General features: G+C 39.5%; 1 protein-coding gene across 1 annotated transcript in view; it reads left to right on the top strand.

Moving 5' to 3' along the window:
• Positions 1-1,539: 1,539 nt before the first annotated feature.
• The window catches only part of LOC106920353 (protocadherin-1-like), an 81,980-nt gene continuing 60,271 nt past the window's right edge, over positions 1,540-23,248 (top strand). Inside the window, exons 1-2 of the mRNA XM_088012611.1 lie at positions 1,540-2,334; positions 4,788-6,974. Of these exons, the coding sequence (XP_087868737.1) occupies positions 1,540-2,334; positions 4,788-6,974 (2,982 nt within the window). The remainder of the gene's footprint in view (positions 2,335-4,787; positions 6,975-23,248) is intronic.

The following is a 23,248-nucleotide window of genomic DNA, read 5'->3' as shown; positions in this document are numbered from 1 at the left end:
ACGCATCACGCCACACTAAAATCATGTGCTTCTGGAGTTTCATACTGGCCGGCCCAAAACTACAGCTCCGACAAAACGTTGACCGCACCTGCACACTTTTCTTGCTTCTTTATTGTGTGCCTTTTCTTCAGACACTTGCTACTTTGCAGGATTGCAAAATCATGGTCATTCAGATCCAAAAGCGTAAACCACATTCTCTGCACAGATTTAAAGGCGCTCGCTAAAATCCCCTCTATGTGTCACAAATAAGCCACCACAAAGATACTTGACAAATTGTTGGAAAAAAAAAAAAAAAAAAACGGTAATTTTTTTTCTTGTCAAGAAATAATCCAATCTTTGCATTAAGAGGCTCGTTTTGCTTTCGAAAACATTGCTTTCAAATCACTTATCTGCTTAGAGAACAATTAAAAGGTTAATTGTAATGTATTCATGTTTTACCCTTGTAAACCTTTTGATTTTCATGCGAAAGTATGACGGCCTGGAGCCTTTAATGGGCTATGCAGCCTTTAGTTTTCCTTTTATTTTATCAGCTCAAGTAAAAACAAGGAAATTAAATTATTTTGTTAAGATACTGGCAGAGCAACAGTATTGACTATGGATTGGTCTAGCCTGACTAATCCCTCAGCCGTAAGAGCGAGTATCGATCTGTATATTCAAACAGTGCATTACTAACATGAACACTGTATTGCCTCGCAGCAGGCACCGAAGGCGTCAACGTGAACAACACGTGACGATTGTTGGTGGTGCACTCCCCCGATGCACTGCACATGCAAAGCGGTTAAAAAAATGTTTCCACCATTAAGTTTTCCAAAGCACCAGACCATGCTGCTTAACCTCAATGATTTGCTCCTGTTTCAATTACCCATAACACACAAACTCAAACACACACATAGCTCACACAGCTCCCCCACTCAATGTCTAGTGGTATAATACAGAAATAATGAGTCTCTCTGGTTGTGAGATTTCGTATTATATTTTTATTTGATTATTCAGCTGAAACAATCCACACTGGCTTTCCAGTTTGTTTTATGTGTGTGCTTGCGAGATTTAATTTCATGTTCTGACATTAATTTCTGCATGGAATTCATAAAGTCAAGATATTTATTGAAGCTCTTGAAGCTTTGGGAAAGAAACAAAGCCATTGTGGGATGTGGTTATTATTGCATTTTTCAGAAAAAAAAGTAACTTTCTTTTTTTTTTCTCCCATCGCCTCTAGGTCTGCTTAGGTTTCTACAAAGTATTAACAAAAAAATATATATATATACATAACTTTACAAGCATACAGCAACCAGATCACAATCTAATTATTTTCTCCCTTTCCCTGCTGACTAAATATTGAATTCTGGAATGCCAGAGCTGCTGATGTGTGCCCTATGATTTCACTTTAAAATAAAATATGTAATTATTTCCTGTGAAACTTGCTCCATTTGGAAACCGGCTAGAGGAGAATGCTGAAGTGGGGTTTCTAAGAGAAATCCTCATCATCATGACCCAAATTCTCTTCTCTTCCTTTCTACAGGCAGATCTTCTGATGACCTAATGGAACTGAATTTACGAGTAGTACTGTTTTGGGTTGTGGTGCTGCATGGTGGCTCCGTCGATGGCAGTATCCTGTACCGAGTCCAGGAGGAGCAGCCCCCCAACACTCTCATAGGCAGTCTGGCAGCGGACCAGGGGCTGCCAGATTCAGGTCACCTCTACAAGCTTGAGGTGGGCGCCCCTTATCTCCGAGTTGATGGGAAGACAGGAGACATTTTCACTACGGAGATTCCAATAGACAGAGAGACCCTCCGGGACTGCCGGTCCCTGGCCAAGGGCAAGCCGTGCTACTTGGAATTTGAAGTATCGGTAACAGACCTGATACAAAACCAGAGCCCACGACTTATTGAAGGACGCATTGAAGTACAGGACATCAATGACAACACCCCGCAATTTCCCTCTTCTGTGCTCACCATCTCGGTACCTGAGAACACAATCATGGGGACATTATTCCCCATACCTCTAGCCACTGACAGGGACTCTGAGAGGAATGGAGTGGCTGACTATGCGCTGACTGCGGGCCCAGATGCAGCGACTCTATTTGGTTTACAAGTGGCGGAGGACAGGGGAGGGAAACTCCCACAGCTCATCGTCCTCGGCAATTTGGACCGCGAGATAAAAGATTCTTATGACCTCACCATAAAGGCGGTGGACGGAGGGAACCCTCAGCGCTACAGCAGTGCTCTGCTCAGAGTGGTTGTTACCGACGCCAACGACAACGCCCCCAAGTTTGAAAAGGCCTCGTATGACGCAGAAGTTTTAGAAAACAGTCCAGTCGGGCACTCCGTGTTACAGGTGAGATTGCCTTGGAATATTTATATTTGTGTAACGTTATGGTTTTAAATAACAAGAACATGTAAATAGCTGAAAATGTATCTGTCTTAGTTTGTTTTCAGAATCTGTCTCAATATAATTTTCAGTCTCCATTCCAACAAAGGGACATTGTATAATATGTGAATAAAAATTGAATGCAGTAATTTTCTTATCTCGTAGACCCACATTTTAACCACAGTGGAAAACGTTGAACATGTTAAGTATTTAAACTTGCAAATTCTGCAATTTCTAAAGAAAAGGGGGAGGCAACATAAGGCTGTAAAAGCAAGTGTTATGTAGCAATGGGTCAGTATAAGATTTTTATATAACTTAATTAATTTCACACAAACCTTTTGATCAAACGTAAATGCTGTGATCAAATTGTTTTCATTTAAAGCCTAAATTTATAGAAAATATGTTGTTTCTTAAAGCTATAATAAGGCTGTCCATACATTTTTGCTTTATATTCATTTCAACACTATTGCATAGACTGAAGCAAGATACCCAAATGAACAACAGCTAAATTTAATTATAGTTGTTTCCATAGGTGCACGGATCAAGATATTATACATTTTGCCGTTATTACATTCATAGACCATACACCAACAAATTAAAGCTGATAGTAATTTAGGCATTTGGGAATTAGACCAAATCAGCTTTAAAACTAGCAAAGAAATATTTGTATCTGCTCAAGCCACCAGCTCCAATAGCTTTTTTTTTAAATCATTATTTACTATATTAGAAATCAATAACATTTTGAATAAGTGATTCTCTAAATCTTGCATGTACCTTTATGCACCGCTAAAAACATACTAATGTGAGTGCTGGCAGCATGCTATGAGTGTTGTAACACCGTTGAACTAATAGTTGAACTAATCAAGACTAATGGTAGATTTAGCTTTGGCAGGGTTTTAGCATTAGTAACAAGCCTTTAACATTAGCAGCTAAGAAAACAAAAACCATCTTTACCACTTTCTAAGGACTTTGCAGTCATATATTTTTGTGCTAATAAAAAAAAAGGAAATCAAAACAGAAAAATTAGAATAATCTCCCTAATAAGCTCACAGAGGAGCAAAGTTGCTCTTCACCAGTCTTCAGCTTGCACTGATAGCATCTGGTAATTGGCTCAGCTTTTGGAACAATTTGTTATTTCAAACAGTAAATGTTAACATTTCATATTACAGTAAAACAACGAAAGCAACATAAAATAAACAACATTTAAGTTATTTAAAATAGAGCTTTACTTTTGGTGTAATCAGAGGTCTGACTCATCTTGGAGGATATATTCTCAGATTTGTTCTGCAGCCAGTTTCAGGTGGCTAGTCTAATTTGTGGGCACTGCGCAATCACCAGTTACTCCGACAGCAGGCCTTACTTTGGTTTGAGTCCAATGTTTCTTAGAAGACACAGTCATTTACACAGCCAGCCAGATCAAGGCAGTCACATACGACGGTTCCGGCGATGCATTGGTTGCTTAGGGAAAAGATGGCAAAATGCTGCTGAACGACAAATTTTGTAGTGATATAATATTCTAGCTATGGCACTCCTCTTTTTTTCCTCCATTCTTTCGTAAGGAAAGAATAGAAAAAAGTCATTCACCTTTAAAATCTCTAGCAACTAGTTTCCTTATTCCTCAACTTTTAATGGGAGATGTTGAAATGAAGAGGGGAATGGGTTACAGTCTAAATCTGTGTATTTAGGCGTGTCACTGACTTCAAATTTCAAAAATACTTTTTTTCACCCTCAAATAATGTATATCTTAGTTTAAATATTTGAACATTTTACTATGTCCATTGTGTGATTTCTGAGTTTTGTTTTTTTTTTTGCAAATCCTTACATTTCTTTAACTTTTTTTTATTTAAATGCACTCTGAATTAATTGTGACTCTTTTTCTTACAGTCTTTTTTAAGCTTTTATACCATCATTTAACTCTTTTGTTCATTCCACTATATAGTATACAACACAACTTTAGCACAGTATGGTTTTATAGGTAATTAAGCTGCTCATTGCTTGCTGTGGTGCTGTTTTCTTATTAAAACAATATCCTGAAATAACAGCAACACAGTGTCTTGATGTAGGCGTAAGATGTTCTGTGCAGCTTTCTCTGAACATATTGCTGTGAAATCTTTACTGACTATCATAAATGAAATTGTTTTATTAATATGATGCCATATGCTTTCCTATTAATCTGGAAAGAGCAATAAAGACACAAAATAGATGCAGTGACACAACAATCAATATCAAAGTTCAAAGGCCACAAAGAAATGCATGCAATGTATTTTGTAGTTTTCATGCTCACCTTGATCTATTCATTCAGTTTTGTAATCATACATTTTTAGTGAAAAAAAAATCCATCACTTGTTTCCTTTCAGATTTGACCCCGATTTGATGCATGTCGTCCAGGCTTTTAACCATGTCTTCCGTTTTGATTATAGGTCAAAGCAAATGACTCTGACATGGGCCCTAATGGAGAAATTGAATACACCATTCACCAAGCAGTGGACCCAGTACCAAGACTCTTACGAATTGATCGGTCTACTGGCATTATCTATGTGAAGGGACCACTGGACAGGGAGGAAATCAGCAGCTTGTCTTTCTATGTGGTGGCAAGGGATAAGGGCCCTCAGCCTAAGAACTCTAAGACGTTCGTAACGATCGAAGTGACTGATCAAAATGACAATGCTCCTGCTGTGGAGATTCGTGGAATTGGTCTGGTGACTCACAGTGACGGAGTGGCCAATATTTCGGAGGACATGCCAGTGGGGACAGCTGTTGCTTTGGTGCAAGTGTCTGACAAAGATGAAGGAGAGAACGCTGTCGTCACGTGCGTGGTAGCGGGAGATGTGCCCTTTCAGCTCCGTCCTGCCAGCGACTCTCCCACCGACAACAAAAGAAAATATTTTCTTCAGACAACCACACCACTTGACTTTGAAAGAGTCAGGGACTACAGAGTGGAAATTGTCGCAGTGGACTCTGGAAACCCAGCACTGTCCAGTACAAACTCCCTAAAAGTTCAGGTGACTGATGTGAACGACAACTCTCCGATATTTTCCCCAACATTGTTTGAGGTTGACTTTGCTGAAGAAAACCAACCGGGGGAGAGGATTTTGGATGTCACTGCGACAGATGCCGATAGTGGCACTAACGCCCAACTCCTGTACAACATTGTTGCAGATTCAACCATCAAAGGTTTGTTTGAGATTGACCCAAACTCAGGTGAAGTAAGAGCTCGAAGCCCACTGGATCGTGAACATAAAGAGCGGTATGAGTTTCGGGTCACAGCTGCAGACAAAGGTTCACCTGTCCACAAAGGAACAGCGACAGTTGTGGTCAAAGTTCTTGACCGCAATGACAATGAGCCAAAGTTCATGCTTAGTGGGTACAGCTTTTCAGTACTGGAAAACATGCCTCCTCTAAGTCCTGTGGGTATGGTAACAGTCCAAGATATGGACAAAGGTGAGAATGCCCGAGTTCACCTCTCCGTAGAACCCGATGGAGGGAAGTTTGTAGTTCAAAATGGAACAGGTACAATTCTCTCAAGCATCTCTTTTGACAGAGAAAAAGAAAGCAGCTATACTTTCCGTCTAAAGGCAGTGGATGGGGGAGAACCACCCAAGTCCTCCTATGTTGGTGTCACTATCAATGTACTGGACGAAAATGACAATGACCCTGTCATCACCAAACCCTCCAACTCTTCCTTCAGGCGCTTATCACCTCTCGCATCTCCAGACAGCCATGTTGAGGTGGTGGAGGCTGAAGACCTGGACAGTGGGCCCAACGCAGAGTTAGTCTTCAATATTGCTGGAGGAAATCCTTACCAATTATTCCGCATCTCCCCCACTACTGGAGAGATCACTCTGGCAAAGGAGATGACCCGCAAACATGGAGGCCTGCATCGTTTAGTAGTACGTGTGAGCGACAGGGGAAAGCCTCCGCGTCATGCTACTGCCCTGGTTCACATCTATGTCAATGAAACCATTTCAAATGTCAGCTTAGTGGAAGCCTTAGTTGGACACAGTCTTTACACCCCACTAGACAGGGACATTGCCGGTGATCCAGACAGTGGTTTCGCTGCCCATCGCAGTAACATTTTATTTGGAAGCCTTGCCGGTGTGGCGGGAGTTGTGATGCTGATCTTGGTGGTGGTGTTTATTCGCCACCGCATCCAGAGGGAAACAAAGAGTGGCTATCAAGCGGGTAAAAAAGAAACAAAAGACCTATATGCTCCCAAGCAAGCGCCAAAAAACACCAAAGGCAAACGAGGGCGAAAAGGCAAGCCACAGAAGTCCCCAAAGCCTCTTGGGGAAGATGAGGAGGTCAGCCTACAAAAGAGTCTAAAGTTTAATCTCGACGGTGTAAACGACAGTCCCCGCATACACCTGCCCTTAACGTATTCCCCGGGAAGCCCCGACATCGGCAGGCATTACCGATCCAACTCTCCCTTACCTTCTATCCAGCTGCAAGCCCAATCGCCCTCAGCTTCTCAGAAGCACCAGGCCGTGCAGGACCTCCCTGCAGCCAACACCTTCGTTGGAACGGGAGGAGATGACAACTCCACCGGCTCAGACCAGTACTCAGATTACAGCTACAAGACCAGCCAGCCCAAGTATAACAACAAACAGGTAAGGAATGCGGTGGGCCATTGGAGGAGTGAATGATTTGTACATGGATGTAAGCTCCTGTCAATTACTATGATTTACTTAAAGGAAAGTAGCATATTAACAGACGTTAATGATGTCAGTGGCGCATGTTTTGTTACTATCAAGTGGTAAAAGAACAAACAATCCTTCTGATTTGTTCTCGTCATTTCCTCCAGTTTTTCTCAGTATTACTCAGTGTTGTAATTTGATGAGAGAGCTAATGTACAACACAAGTTAGAGTAGATAAATCAATGGTGTTCCAACTTACTCATGACAGTGGAATAAATGCAATGAGGTTTGTTTTAGGACTAATGCTTCAACACTGATTAGGCATAATGTTATGACCACAGATAGATGGAAGTAAACAGCACTGGTTTTCTCTTAAATACTGTACATATTAATCAGTGTAATATAAAAGGCAGCAGCTGCACATTGTGTCTCGAGGTTGATATGTTAGAAGCAGCAACACGGACACACGAAAGGATTTGAGGCATGCCAGCAAGTATTGTGGTGAACTGGCGATAGGATGATGAGTGGCTGAATCGAAACTTGGTGGATTGGTCCGACCAAACAGACATGCTGCTGTTGCTTATTTTGATGTAGAAGCTAGCATAGGTTCTATAAGGATACACAGTACATTCATTTGAGTTTTTTTTTATTTTTTTTTGTATCCGAGGCTCCATATCCGTTCAGCGTGCCCGTGCCGGTCCAAATGTTTCCTTTGATATCAGCTGCAGGGACATGCTCCCATGTAGCTTTCCCTTGAGGGTTCAAAAGAGGAAATGGAGACTATTTGTCCATTTACTGTACCTCCAGAAGACAGCAGCGGCCTGTCATATTTAGTTTTTCCATCAGACTGGCAGCAGAGTCGAGCAGGCGAGGTCCATTTTTTCCTGTTACTTACTTCCGCTCCTGCACCCGACCTCCAGTGCTCTGGATCTCCACAGGTCACTTGCTCTTATCTCCCAGCTCCTTATGCTCTTATCTCCTCTTATCTCGACAACATTTGGCAAGACTCAAATTGCCATGGTAACAGAAAATATTAATAGACTCAGAGGGGATTACAAACAGTAAAAAAAAAAAAAAAAAAAAAAAAAGTACTGTCTAGGGATGGAAAGCTAGTGTGTCTTTAGGTTTCTGTGTCATTTGCAACTGTGTGAATGTTGTGTGTTGGACCAGTCGAGTACATGTGTGTGCATGTGAGTTTGCAGTGCATGATGGGGATTATGCAGGCAACTATTATCCTCGAATTGTATAATGGGGGTATATAATTCAGTAAAATGTTGAGATGTCTTGATCCTTTCCATTTAACACACCGTACTGGAGCTTTTGAAACTCACCAATTTTTTAATTTTTACTTTTTTTTTTCAGTTTATAAATCACTGAACTTTGCTGCAGTATGATAAAAAGAAAACAAAAAAAAAATCAGATTTCTTCAAAGGTGCCTTGCTTCAAAAGAGCGCATAGCATAGGGCCTTTTTCTTTTGCATAAACAACCACAGTTGCAAAAGGAGTGTAATTAGCAACCTAATATGACTGACATCTCTGAACTACACCCAGCAATATATTTAAGAATCACACGACAACCAGATCTAACGGTATCGCATTCATGTTCCCACAGTGGTTTTTTTTTTTTTTCTTAAGGATGGCCATTATCTGAAAATGTTTGACACTGATTTGTTTCCACCCAACACAAGATGACACAAGCTTTCAAGACGCTTCCCACGTCGCAGTGTCACAGGTACAAAACAGTTTGACACTCTCTGAGGCTTTGGAGATAATGTTTGCCACATGAAAAAAAATAAAAAAAAGACATAAAAAAAGAAAAACAAGAAAAAGAAAATTAGCAAAAAATAGAAGGAGAGAAAACGCGACACTGAGTTCTGAACATGTGTAGGTGACACGTTTTCTGTGGAGACGTCTTCAGTGCCAGCCTCCCAGTTGACTGGGTGGTGGTTCCAGCAGATGCTTGCTGACAGTTTAGGTGATCACAAGCCTTTTTGGTGGGTGGAGTCAGTTTGGAGAAGAGTCACCACTGTCTGCTTGACGGACAGCATAAGGGACCAAAATGACTGCGAGCCACAGGGTGTGTCTGGGTTTTTTGTGTGTAGTGCCAATCTCGATGGCTCGCGCGTGTGTCGGCTCGCTGCTTAGTCGGAGCAGCGCTAATTGTGGCTGCGGCGCAGCTGTAAGCTCTCAGCTCTTGACAGTGCTGCGTATGAAGTTTTTCAACTTCATAAATACAAACACGGATGAGGAACGGGGCTCAAGTGATTGACAGTCGGCGCAAAGAAAAAAAAAAAAACACAGGCAGATGCTGGAGCTCATGTGACATACCTCAGCAGATGTTGTCTCGTGTATGGCGTACCCTCTCACATCAGGAAGAACAGATTGACCAAAATATATAATTAAAGTCTCTGCCAAGTGATGTGACAGATGTAGAGTCGTGCCCTTGCGTTAATTAACTGCGCTGCTCTCAACAATGGCTTTTCATTTGAAATGTGATCAGGCATCTGGGTTTGAGGCACAGTTCATTTCTTGACATTATGTCTAAAAATTACTGCTTGTTTGCTCGCAGATTATGAACACAAAAAGGATTTGAATTTAACTTTATTAGCTCTAAATCCATTTGAAGCTGAAAATCCTTTTCATTCTTCCTCTGAGGCTCAGAGTGCAGTTTCATAGTTGCATTTGTGTTTACGTGCCAGGTTTCTAAAAGCTTTTGACATGGACACTTGTGCGTACCTTTGTGCATGTTGTCTTTATTAGAATATGATTGAATATTGAGCATTCTTTAAAGCAGGTAAAAATTAATCTTCACTGATTTTAATGGAGTTCTAGCTTAAGTTTGATGTCAAACAGAGTATATTAAAAAAATGACGGATAGTGTAATAGGTACTAGTCCACTTTTGCACAATTCAACTTACTTTCTACTGTTGACCAATGATCTCGGTGTGTTTATATTTGACACTCTTGATTTAACAAAGAAGAATTCATTCCAGTTTCGGAACCAAGGCATGCACAGAAAAAGAAAAATTCAAATAGGGTAAGCAGATGGGGGTTGTTGCTTAATTTAGTGGATAACACTGCAAAACTAAAAATCATAGCAGTACATCTGCCACTTTATAACACCATCGTCTCATGTAGAGTGCTGCAAATTAGGTATCTGCTCCCAGTCAGATTTTTTATGTCTTCGCGTTTCTGTCCCACTTAAATGTTTTAGATCAAACTAAATTTTAATATTCAACAACGACAATTTCCGTAAATACAAAATGCAGCGTTTAAATATTGATTTAATCAGTTAAGGGCCAAAAAAAGGGCTATCCAAGATCAGCCTAAAACTCATTGTGACACCTCCGGTGGGTACAACAGGCATAAAAAAACAATGTGACTTTTACACTGTGGTGGAGAAATGTAGATTGTTAAATTTTAATTTCATCAGATCGGGGCATGATGTGTCAGAAGTGCACTTACTGCCTGCAGCAGGTTCTGTACTGTATCAGCAAAACTGGGGCAAGAAACAACTCTTCATAATCTGTCAGGTCTGATCATTAAGTTTGTAGCCTTTAGTTTGTCATAGGTTTAAAATGACAGGGTGAGGAATGGAGGGGTGAGAGGGGGGTTTGAAAACATGTGCATAACAGCCAAACCTACACTTACGCTTGGGAAAACATGCACACAGACGTCTTGCCTTGAATGGGAAATGTCAAAACTCTTTTCACAATGAAAACACAAATGTGTCCTAAAAGTCTTTTGGTTTAAGTCTTTTATTCTACTCCAATTAGGCTGCCATTTAAAAAGAGCAGAAAATAAAAAAATAAAAAATAAAAAAAATCCACTGATAAACATGCTTATTTGAATGAATATCTTTACAACACTGGTTATAGACTACACTTTTCTGTAAGATCACTGCACTATTTGGCAAGAAAGTATGATTCAGGCTTATTAAGCAACTAACTTAGTAAGCCAATTGTTTATAATGGCTTACTTAAGAATGTCTGAACGAGGTCCCAGGTATAGCAGTAATGATGCACATCCTGCACGATAATGAGATATTTTAAAGTGAAAACATGCATACCATAGTTTATCCTGACTAATATGTGGTGGTTACATAAACAATAGGCTGCAGGTAGTTTATATGAATACCAAAAAAAAAAAAAGAAGAAAAAAAATCCACATTTACTTAAATGTGCAGTCTTCCTTTTGCAAAGCAAAATATACTACTGTTGTTTTTGTATTATTATTATTATTTTTTTTTATTTTCCCCAGAGGATTTCCTACATTTTAAGAGCTGCGTCTCCCCTTTGAATACTGGCTCCGAGAACAGCCCGAGGCTGAATATTTAAATACTTTATAGCCAAGAAAGGGTTGCTGAGGGTGCCAAAGCCCCAACAGATGTGTTAGATGTCCTAATTAGATCACAGTACTATGAAAGCATGTGCCAGCTATATGTGCAAAAGCAATCCTTTGTTTTCTTTCCGAACACTAGGAAGTCGTCCTGCCATCAATGTTGAAACATTTGATCTTGTCAGACTCCATGGAGAAATTTTCCACTGTCTAATTGCTTTAGATTAACCCACTTAGGAAAAGGTTTCTTGAGATGTGTTTTCTGGAGTGTAGCATGGTGTTATGCAAAAGTCATACTTCTGTCTAAATGAGACTGTAGGGTGCAGTACACCTACAGTCTTATTATGGTAAAATAAATAGCGTAAAACATTTTCTTTGAATTATTTGTTTCAATAAATACATTATCGGGCAAATAAACAAACTAGGAAATAGAATATAAAACCAGACTAGACATTTTTTTTTTCTTACCATAGCTGTAATCAATGGCTTTCATGCACAGTATATGTCTGGAACCAATGCAATTCAGGACCATGGACAGCTCATTTTCTGCCTACTGAGCTAAAGCCTCTTTGCAAATATAGCATAATAAAAAAAAAAAATATATATTACTACAAATATCTGTGTGGGGGACATTTTTCATACCATTGAAAAAGTTATAATAATACTAAGAAATATGCATTTAAACTATTAAACATGCTTTGAAAACCCACAATCACTTAGAAAATCATGGGATTTAGAATAATGCTGTAGCTTTCCTAAATCTCAGCAGAGGGCCTTACGGTTGCTTTCGCATTTGCCTGCACCTGTTTGGGTAATATTGTAATTAAAGCAGGGACACTGGGACTTTTCCTTGCGGTCTTGGCAAGTCGAACCGCTCTCAGGTGTGTGTCACAATTTTGTTATTGAGCCTGGGCAGACATTCACATCTCAGAAAATGTGGATTTCAAAGGAGTAATTATGTTGGGAAATACCCTGCGCCGGATAAATGTATAACACGTGGCAATTTGTGTTCCATGTAGCTAATCAAAGTTGACTCAGGAAGGTAATATTTACCCCTTTATTACCGTGATTGAAAAATTACTTTGCGCTATATCCAGATCATGCTTTATTTGCATAAATAAATCATCGCTCATGACTAAATGTTTACCTATCACTGGGTAAAAAGTAGTTGCTTAAAATATCAAGCTTACAAGCTGCTGCGTTATGCAGCTCCTACTGGCAACTTGTGTTAATCGATGTAACTCCACTTCAAAAATGTGAGAAAGATTTGGAGCAATCTAAGGAAATTACAGCTGTACAAAAGCAAAAAAACACATGAAAATGTTCTGCTTGCAGCCTCTGAACTGATGAACATTAGCGAAAATGTGAAAGCAGCTACTTAACTATGGCACATGATTGTACCTTGTTTACAATAAGCAAGCAACAGCAACCTATCACATGTGACTTTTCGATTCGCGGAGTTGTCATGTGGAGCCACGGGCTAATTACTGGAATCAAGTATGCCAAAGGTTTTGGACAGTTACAGCATCAAACTCTCTCCAATATTTTATTTTATTTTATTTTTTTTACTAAACCATCACTGCAATTCAAAGACCTCCTTATGTAAGAGAAAACATGCTGAAGTAAGCTGTTTCAGAAATAACGTTAGTAAACAACAAGGTGTATGTCTGCAAAGGAACTGGCTTTCATCTAAGCCCATATTACGCTCAATTTACTGACATCAGAATGTGCATTTTACATTATTCTGCACAAAAAAGAGTTTCATACTTGAAACATTTGTTCTGTTTAAAAAAGAATAGAGATTTTTTTTCCTCTCTTTTTTGTTTCAAATCAGAACATTTTAAGCATAAAAGACACAATATATGTACTTATGGTGCACTGATCAAATACATATTGACTGAAGTTCTTAAAACTTAGAATTTTCGCAAACTATTGCTAATATCTCATGTAACTGCACATATTTCCCTGAAATAGTAATAAAACTGCACATGTTAGCACTTGTTCCGTCTCTCCCTTTCTCTCTCGCTATAAAATTGAATTTTCATACCACTTAAAAAAAATCGAAATAAGTTTAAATGTCACCAAGTCCTTAATTAGCACAATGTTTGTGTTTCTTTGTTTAACTCACAGTATTTAGTGTCCCTTTGCATCCAGCAGTGATAGCAGCTTAAAAATGAAACACCATCACGACTCATAACATGTAGAAATCATAGCGCACAGCAATATCGGCACAAGAAAAAGGGTTTTAGAAATGTGCATTGTGCTTGTTTACCCCTCATCACCTTTGGGTGTGTGATATTGCATGATGGTTGCTCAAGAAACCGGTGACTCCAGCCATTAGAGCTGATAATTAGCCCTTTTGGGTCCGAGAGCTGACACCTTTTATTTCACACCGCGCTTAATGAGAATTCTGCATTTGAACAAAAGTGTGAAGCGCCAAAGTTCGTGCGTCGCACAGCAATCACGTCTCTGTGAAAAATGTGCAACGAAGTCTCTCCGTAGCCACACACACACACCAACAGACACACAATTCAAAAAATGTTTTATTCATCCACAATGAATAAGTGTGGTCTTCCTCGGGGCTATTCGTTCATTTCCATTCCTGTTTGCGGTTACCTTAAGCCAGTGCAGTGGGTTCTTTGAGCCAGGAGTCGGGCAGAATGAGTCAGTGTGAGTCTTAATTAACCTGCTTCTTTGTTAAGCAGGCCCCACACTTTGTGAACTTTAGGCATCCCTTTGAGCTGGGATTAGCCCAATTTACTTCAATACAGCTGTTTGAAGTCAGCAGAGGTGTATTTCAGACAAAGCCAGAGGCAAAATTTGCACTTGTTCTACAAGAATGTGACACATTATTCACTCTAACTTGCACTCAAGACCGGCGGAACCCAGAAAGTCATTGACGATATGTCATCCACATTCGCAGGTAAGCACAGAGGGCAGCCGGCTTATTCGCTTGATCTTTCCCTATCTCTGTTTCCGCTCTGCCTTCCGGTATTTTTTTTCCTCAGATGAGACACACAGGCACACGCAGGCTATGCATATGCATGCAGACACTCGCGCATTCACAGTTCTTTGCACTGCACATATTTGCCCGAGCTGATTACCCAGAAAAAGGGGGAAGCTGGAATGAAAGTGAGGTAATGCTGGAGTAATTTGCCCTGTCTGTGCTGCATGTTTTGCTTACTGGTGGCAAAGAGTGATTCAGTGCATCGCGCTGGCACTACATTAGACTGAAAAATAGCTCCGCATTGTTTTAGCCCCCAATACTGCTGCCATTTCACATCTTTACATTGTTCTCAAATGCTTACGTGCACACTATGCATTTTAGATTACCAAGTGCGCTCCATTCCAAGGTACAATATGTAGGTTTGTATTATATATTATTTATATGGCTAATTGTATTTTAATTATTTACTTATTATTTAGACAAGGCCGAGCTTGGTAACTGCAGAGCCACATCTAACCTCCCATACCACCGCTTACTACTCTGCCCTTTTACGGTGCCACATGTTCCTTCTAGCAGATGAAATAACGATGAATGACATATTTCATAAATACGCAGACGATGTGCAGTTGTATCTAATCTATCTTTGCACAAATTTATAGATGATGGCAATAGGTGGTATTTGTCATAATTTGTCATAACGATTATTTTATTGAAAATGCGTTGCTGTAGAAGGACACAGTGGTGTACTCAGAGTCTCTTTCATTAGAAGAAATATAATGTTAGGTCTTAGTTTTAACTGCCACATCAGGTATCAATGCATGATGGAATTTTACCACCAGCAGTACCTGGCCGAGGTTCTGAGCATACGTTGTAAAAGTAATTAGTACTCATGATTATTGCAATCATATAAATTTATTTATTTATTTTTTGCTTTCACATTCTCGCTTGCATCTAATTTCTACATAAAGCACTTATTTGCCTCTGGGTGGTGTTAGCTGATCTAAGTATGCTAGTATTTTTAAAGTACGGTTTTTGTTTTTTTTTTATCTGAGAAACGAGCCTCCTCTAAAAGCGCATGGATACGACTGCGCATTTAAAATACCGTCTTATATGAGGCGGGAGAGACACACCGTGGACTCGCGATCATTTGTTTGTGGCATTGAAACGGATTCTGGAACGCTGCGTTACGAGCAGTAGATGTGCTTTTCTTTGATCCAGCCTGCAGGGCACGGCTAGATCAAACACAGTCCCAAAGATGGCATGAGTAGATTTCAAGGAGAAAGCCCTTCATAGATCTGAGTCTTTTTTTTTTTTTTACTTGGAATCTACTACTGAAGAAAGCACATAACATGAAGGTTTAAAATAATGTACACAGGAGACGTGTTTGCCTTTTGGCGTCTCTTACATCATCTCGCTTTCCTCCCACGAGCTTCCATAAATACCAGGTTCCACTTGCTCCTTTAGTAACGTCCAAATCACACTTTAGGCTCGCAGGTAACTGTCACTAGAAGCTTGGGTTAAGACGTGTTGGAATATTTCCAGTCTTACAATCCTCAAAAAAAAAGAAGAAAAAGAAGAAAAAGAAATGGGGGGACTTCAGGAATACAGCAAAGACAGGGGCTACAGACAGGCCACTTGGCAAAACCCCCCAAAAAAACAAACAAAAAAGTGGCAGTCAGGAGAGATGCTGACACATAGATAACAGGTGCGTCAGCCAAAGAGATGCTGGGCAGGCACTGTCACAGACAAATATATAACAAGAGGACTGGCCCGCAGAAAAGCAACAAAGCCTGGCAGTGGGCTGCCCTCTACAAAAGCTCGGACTAATTGATGATGAGGATCGGCCCGGCAGACAGGTGATGGGGTTAGGTGAGATGCAGCGAGGGGCAGACTTTGGCAAGAGGGGGAATGACAAACAACGGCAGGCAAACGGCAGAGAGAGAAAGCGAGAAAAAAAAAAAAGGACTTTGTGGAGATAACTAGGACAGAAAAGTCTTGCTTCAGTGGATTTTATTCCTGGGTAATGCCTTGCAAGAGTACCGATACGCCGTGAACCCCTTCACATTGTACAAGCGCAAACTTAAATTTGTGTCTCTGGGATTTAAATGAGTACACTTACAGATACTCGTGCGTGTATGTGTGTGTGTTTGGCGAACTGAAAGAAAAGTGACAGCTGCGTAATAAGGGTGGATGTAATCGTAGGTGGCAAATAAAAACAAAAGAAAAAAGAAATTAGCGTTCTATTCACGTCAGCCCTCTTTACTCCGAGTCCCCAAAAGTTGGATTTTAGTATCCAGCGTCTAAAATCCAACAACATTTCTCAGTTCGTCATTTGAAAATGGAGACAGTATGACGCAACTTCCAATAAGTTTCTGTCTTCCTTTAAATAAGGCCTTCCCTGTCATCTGAGAAGTAGTGAGTAGTCTGCTGAGGCCACAGCTGTTGGTCGTGAACTGCACAGATCTACCTCACGAGAAAGTGGTCTGATAAAAGCCGTCGTCGTAACAAAGTCACAGAAGAAGATCCTGTTCAAAGGCACGTGTGACACACGAGCAAACATGCAAGAAGATGCTACGCTTCGGTCAGATTATGTCAACACTGAATATAATAACAACCCGCCACCGTTTTCGTTCCACTCGCTTATTATTTGCAAGACATCTCAATAAAAAAAACAAAAAAAAAAAAAACACGTTGAAGTTTGTTTTTGTAACGTGACAAAATGAATGAAAAGCTAACGGGTACAAACGCTGCATAAATCTGCGCATGCAGCTGAGGAGTTTATTGAAGACTCGAATATGTAGATGCGTTTGGGAGTCGAATACAGTGTAATTTTGACAAGATCTCGGCAACAAGTATTCTCTAGACAGCCGGAGAAAGAAATGGATAACAATGCAAATTGTCAGTGCAACAATGGGCTTCGTGTCAGTCACCAAGTCATGTGCTGGATAACAGAAAACGCTAAACGTAACGCGGTTGCAGCACTGAGCTGCTCAGGTCTTGTGGGTTGTTAGTGTTTGAGCTGCTCCCTTGCTGCCGTCTCACTTTGTTTCCCATTAAAAAAAAAAAAAAGAAAAAAAAAGTGAATCCAAGAACCCCAGAGCTCTTTCATTATTTTGTGCCAGAGCCTTTGCATTTAAACATTGTATGCTTTTAATTTTGTTTTGTTTAGGATGGGTGAACACAAAGACTCGACTGGCAACTTTCCCCGGCAGACAGTAATTACATTAAGGCGTCCCCGAAACATTCTTCATGCGTCCTAAAAATGATTTGCGGATATTTAACAGCGGGGGAAAAAAAAAAAAAAATCCTCTCTTTGTTTATTTGTCAAGAAATTGCACAAGTGATAAGAAAAACACTTCATGTTTCTTCATAACGAGAACATTTCAGACAGTTATGAATAGTCTAAAAGCCGGCTCATACCAATAAAAGGTTTATAGAAAGACTGCAATTAGTATTTTTTTCCAAGCCCATCCAGTGCAGGTGAGTTTTAATTTAAAAGAAAATAACAGAACGGAACAATCTAAGACTTTCAAATATCTGTTATTCATATCTAAACTGAATTTCGGTTGTTTTTTGCTGCAGTATTTTTCTGTAACACTCAGTGCTCCCTGCATTTATTTGCTCCTTTAATGATGAAGTTTAAAATAATCTCGCAGTCGTATAACCTCACACTGAAAAACCTAGTTTGAGTTCAGTGAGGAAACGATTACGCATCGTGCAAACAATCATTTTTATTTTTTAAAGACTACTCCTAGGTTTATTTATATTTCACCAGTTTGTAGCGCATAGGGAGGTGAATGTATTCCTCTTACCATGATTAAATCAACCATTCAGAGTCCTGGGTTCTCTCTTTTGCTTTCTTTTCTTTAGCTCACCCCACAGGTTTTCTACAATATTTAGGATCATTGAACTGAGATGGCCATGGAAAAAATGCTGATTTTTCTCAGGTGATCCTTCTGAAAAATTAGTGTTGATACATTTTCAATCTTTTTTTTGGCAAAGACTGCCAAACTTTTTCCTTAAAATGTACTGATATTTTAAATAGTGTATGATGCCAGGCATTTCCTGGGGCTTCTGCTGGATAAGCAGCCAAACAGTATTACATATTTCCTACATTGGAAAACGATGTTCCACACTAAGTGCAAATTTTAAAAAATGGGTATAACATTCTCTCTTATTACATCCCAGCTATACACTGACTGTACAGCCGGACAAGTTGCAGTCTTTTTTTCTGGCTTACAAAGATAAACTCTTTTGATATATTCTCTGACCTTTCCCATTTTGAAGTGACCAGTAGAAATTGGATCTGTATGAAACTCTTATTTACACATTAAAAAGTCACGGTTTACTAATTAAGCATGTCTTAATGAGCGGCAGGTACACAGGCCTGATTGACATCTCTAAAACTATCATTCTGGCTATGATTGGTTTGTTCTAGTTAGCACTGGGACAAGGCAGAAGAGCTTGATTTTTTTTTCACAGATTATCTGTTTCATACCATACTGTCACGACATAGTGACAACTACTACTACCACTAATAGTAATCTTTTCATTTAATTTGAATTTCCAGGATAGTGGTGTAGCAAAGTCAAAACATGAGACAGGCATACCAGTACGTTCACCAAATCCCCATGTGCTCTGGGGATTTTTATTTTTCTAGGGTTTTGATATTAGTTATAGAAAAGCTGCAGTTGTAACGAAGTTAGTAAGCCACACTTAAAGTCATGCAGTAATTCGGCATGCAGCATATACTGTATTTAGGTTGCCTGCGGGAGATTTTCTGACTCACTTTCTTCAAGTCTTCTTTCGAATCAAAGTTCGTCCTTGACCTTCCAGCTGGATCTGCTGCTGTGTGTTTCCCGCAGCCAAGCCTGTGTAAGTCCACAGCAGACAAGAAGGCATCTTTTAAGTTATTTAGCTTGCTGACAGAAATAGTCAGTCAACATCACAGCACCCGAAGCGGGACTGAAACAGCCACATCTCATCCAAAAAACCGATAGGTGCTGAATTTCTGTGAAAGCGTGTTAGGTGGGAGGAAAAGTTCAGCTTTAGTGGTTGCTAAATAAATTAAAATCTTTCCTATTTTGCGGGACATTTTCCCAAATTGGCACGTCGGTGAAATTACAGCACCGAGATCATTCCAGGCACTCGAAACCGATCATATGAATGATTGCTGTATTTTCGCTGGTTAAGTAATCATATCAGCGGGTAAAAATAGCAAGCTGTTGTCTTACATCCTTGGACTCCACCCATTTGTATCTTCATCCTTGTAACTGTTCACTGCTATTAAAAATTGTGCCAAGCAGGTGGAAAGAGAGGCCAATATTATTCACATAACATCTGCAGATATCCTTTGAAGTAGGCTATCATGCCAGGATAGAGGAGGTGTGTGTGTGCGCGTTACCTTGAGATACAGTAGACGGAGATGGATGTCAACTTCACAGTCTGGCTCGGCACATTATAAAAGATGGCACGGCTCAATAATCAAGGTTTATGCAGAAGCGCTGTATGCATACATCACCTGCTACACTCAGCACAATTACAAGTTCTTGGCAGTGGCTGCAGGATCCGTGTGTCGCTGTCGGTTCCTTGTACACTCCTAAAAGATTGCCATGTTCCAGGATGTGTTCATTATTTAAAGGCTAATCAAGTGTCAAAACTTGGAGGGAGGCTGTTTCTTTAATTTGGACTGTAAGTCTACTTAATGCGGAAGATGCTCATCTAAATAATGCTCATAATTCTGGCTTTACACAACGAGTCCAACGGAATGCCTGGCTTACTGCGGGGTTTAGTTGGTTGAAAGTCGGAATCCATGGATTAGGATGTAAGTAAGACAGTCCTGGTGTACATAGAGTGCCTCTAATGCAGACAGCTGGCAGGTTTGTATGAAAAGGATGTTTAAATAATGTGATGTAATGACAAGTTCAAATTGGGTATTTTGGGGACAAAATACCCAATTTGAAAAAGCAGGAAATGCTTCCCCCCCACATTGTTGGAACTCCGGTTACAGTTTCTGTTAATGAACATTCCCCACACAGCCTTGCTCAGCATTTCTAATACAATAAAAAAATTATTAATTTTTTACATGGAAACTCTTTTAATAGGAGAAAATTAGAGCAGTGTTTTAGTGTTTATGGTTAGACATAAACTATACTTTCTGCTTATTTGCATCTTAAAACAAGTCCTTTTCTTGTGGCAGTCAGTGTGGGATCAGAATTAGCTTATTTTGTGTACCTCAAACCCTGAATAGACAAAAATTTTCTTCTGCTCAATAAATGCATCACAATTGAAGAGTCACAGTTTTAAAAGCACTAAATAGTGTTTTATGTTGTGTATTTTAGCTTAATGAAAATAATAGATGGACTTCTATGTTTTTTTTGTTGTTGTTGTTTTTGACCATTAGCTGTATTGTTAATCTGCATCTTCTGTTATAGAAATATAAAGAATCGGAAAATGATTCAAAGTATTTAGTTTTAGCCTCTGCTGTGTGCAGTATTAATTATTGACATTTGGAGTGGATGCAGGAACATGCTGTGTGTGGGCAAGTGGTGGAGGGAGCAATTAAAACATTTCCAAATAAATCCTAAATAAAATTGTCTTTTTTTTTTAAATGATCACTAAGTTTCTTTGCAATCGTTCATGAGCAGTTGGCTAAGATATGCTTTCTGTTAGCAAAGAAGCATATAAAGTCCCAGTGATTATGTGGACCAAAACAATAAACGACAACAAAAAAAATACTTATTGAGCTTGTTTAGCCTTCCTGTTTTCTGCAAAGCTTCTTGCACTCTCTCACAGCATAGAATCCCAGAAAACGTGCCACGCAGTGGTTTAGAAAATGCATTTTTCTTTTTAATTCAAGCTCGGTGTTCTTCATTCAGTAACAGCCTTTTACACCAGACAGTGTGGCTCTCATACATACATGGTTAATTCTGAGGTTTCTGACAGTTTCTCAGTGAAAATCGGGGAAAAGGTTGGACCGAGCTTTGACGTTTCAATGGGAAACAAGCTTGTCATGCCTTTAATTTCTGTTGGATTCAAAACTACATCCATCAGTATATCTGGTTGTAGTTATATTGTTAGTAATTGTTCGTTTTAGTGGTTAAGTTAAAAACAACCTTTTACACAAATTAGCTAAAGTTGCGGTCTTCAGACCTCAAGGAAAACAGAACTAGTTAGTTACTGGATGTCTGATCAGTGCATCTCCGGTTTACGTTATGTAGTTGACCTAAAATCGAAACCTGGTTTATCCATGAGATTATTGTTCAAAATAGTGACTTGCTAAAAGAGAAGGCATAGATCAGGGCGTCCTTGCTGTACATACTGACAAATTAACTCAACCATTTGTTTCAGGCATGATAGATCGGGGACACATCTTAAGATTGAAGGACACCGGCCCTTAAGAATTAGAGCTCGAGACCCTCGGCATTGATTCTAGATGTTACCGATGAAATCCTTTAGACGGAGAAATGATCAAAACAGAGAAAGGAAAGGAGATGGAACAAATGTGGACGTCTTCAATCAACAAGCCTCTCTAATGAAGGAGCGGTCTGCTGGACTAGGACGAACCCATTGATTTCATTTGTGCCTCACTCTTAAACTGAATGATCGGAGTTGGTCCTTCGGGATCAGCTGGCCTTGGTAAACAACTGACAGTTGTGGATAATGGATAAAAACAAACATTTACTCAATAGGAGTGTTAAGCTTTTCAGCGTGTGAAATAGGTAATCTTTTCTTTTGCAGTTATTATGCCGCTACCTAAAATCCATCACACTGTTCTCTGCGGCGGGGCGAAAGGTGGTTTTCTTTCTGTATTCTGTTTTTTTTTTTTTCTCTTTTTTTTTAAGGCAAGCTTTTACAAGAATTTGGAGGATGTGCCAGCGTTGTGTGCTAACACGATGTGACACTTGTTACTTCCAGTTTGCCTGTTGTTTAAACTGGATTTGCTGGAGTCGTAGCCGAGGAATGATGAAACACGACAACGTGATTAACATTTCAGCAGCGGAATGACATCTCACCCGGATAAATGTCTTCACCTCGCAGCTGATGAAAATCACACATATATACATCACGGACATTAACATTATGAATACTTGTTATAAAAAGAGCTTGTCGTCTGCATTAGAAGTTAACATAAATTACTGATGAGCAGAAATGTGACAATAATGTAGGGCTTTTAAAGATTTATTTGTTTTTTTTGTGCAAAAAAAAAAAAAACATGTTTTCATGGGTTTTATTTTTTAAACCTATAATTTTTTAATAATGTTGAATTTTATCTAGTTCGCAAGGAAGCCCAAATACCGCATACACACACATACCCTGTATTTAATTTGATTAAATAGCTTTTATCAAGTTGTATAGAAACCGCATGCTTTCTTGCTAAATAGAATTTAATGATTATCTGGCAAGGACACAGTTATTGAGTGTTTATGAAGCAAGACAGCAGTGGGCCACCCCTATTTATTAGGAACCACAGTCACCTACAAATAGTTAAAATATGCAAATACTTGAAGATACCTCTTAAATGATCTGTAGCTGCATATTTTAATAGTTAAAAACAAAATATATCTAGATGCATTAATATGCACTGTTGAAACTGTCTTAGCACCGATTATGACTTAACATCGTTTGCCTTCCTTCTCTCCACTCTTGGGGCTCCAGCCAATCAGTGTCAAAGGAAATAAATGGCACTGATTGGCTACTTTTCAAACTCTAGCCAATAGTGTGTCAAGAAGCAGTGCAGCTACGTATTTCAGCTTCCCAACCTTGCATTTTTCGTTAAAATATTTTAAATATGCTTTGTGAAAAAAAAAAAAAAAAAAAAAAACTGCAAATAGGCAAATTTTCAGCCAAACATTTTGAGTCACATTCCACAGAACGATCTACAAGCTGGCAAATCTGCGAATACTGAATTACAAATAGGTGGGTGTCCACTGTAGTCCTCCATTGTTGCACTAGGAAAGAA

Source organism: Poecilia mexicana, unplaced genomic scaffold (assembly GCF_051168715.1).
Source record: "Poecilia mexicana isolate PSO_F unplaced genomic scaffold, ASM5116871v1 scaffold_14, whole genome shotgun sequence".
Classification (NCBI taxonomy): Eukaryota; Metazoa; Chordata; class Actinopteri; order Cyprinodontiformes; family Poeciliidae; genus Poecilia; species Poecilia mexicana.
This window is presented reverse-complemented; position numbering and strand designations above follow the sequence as displayed.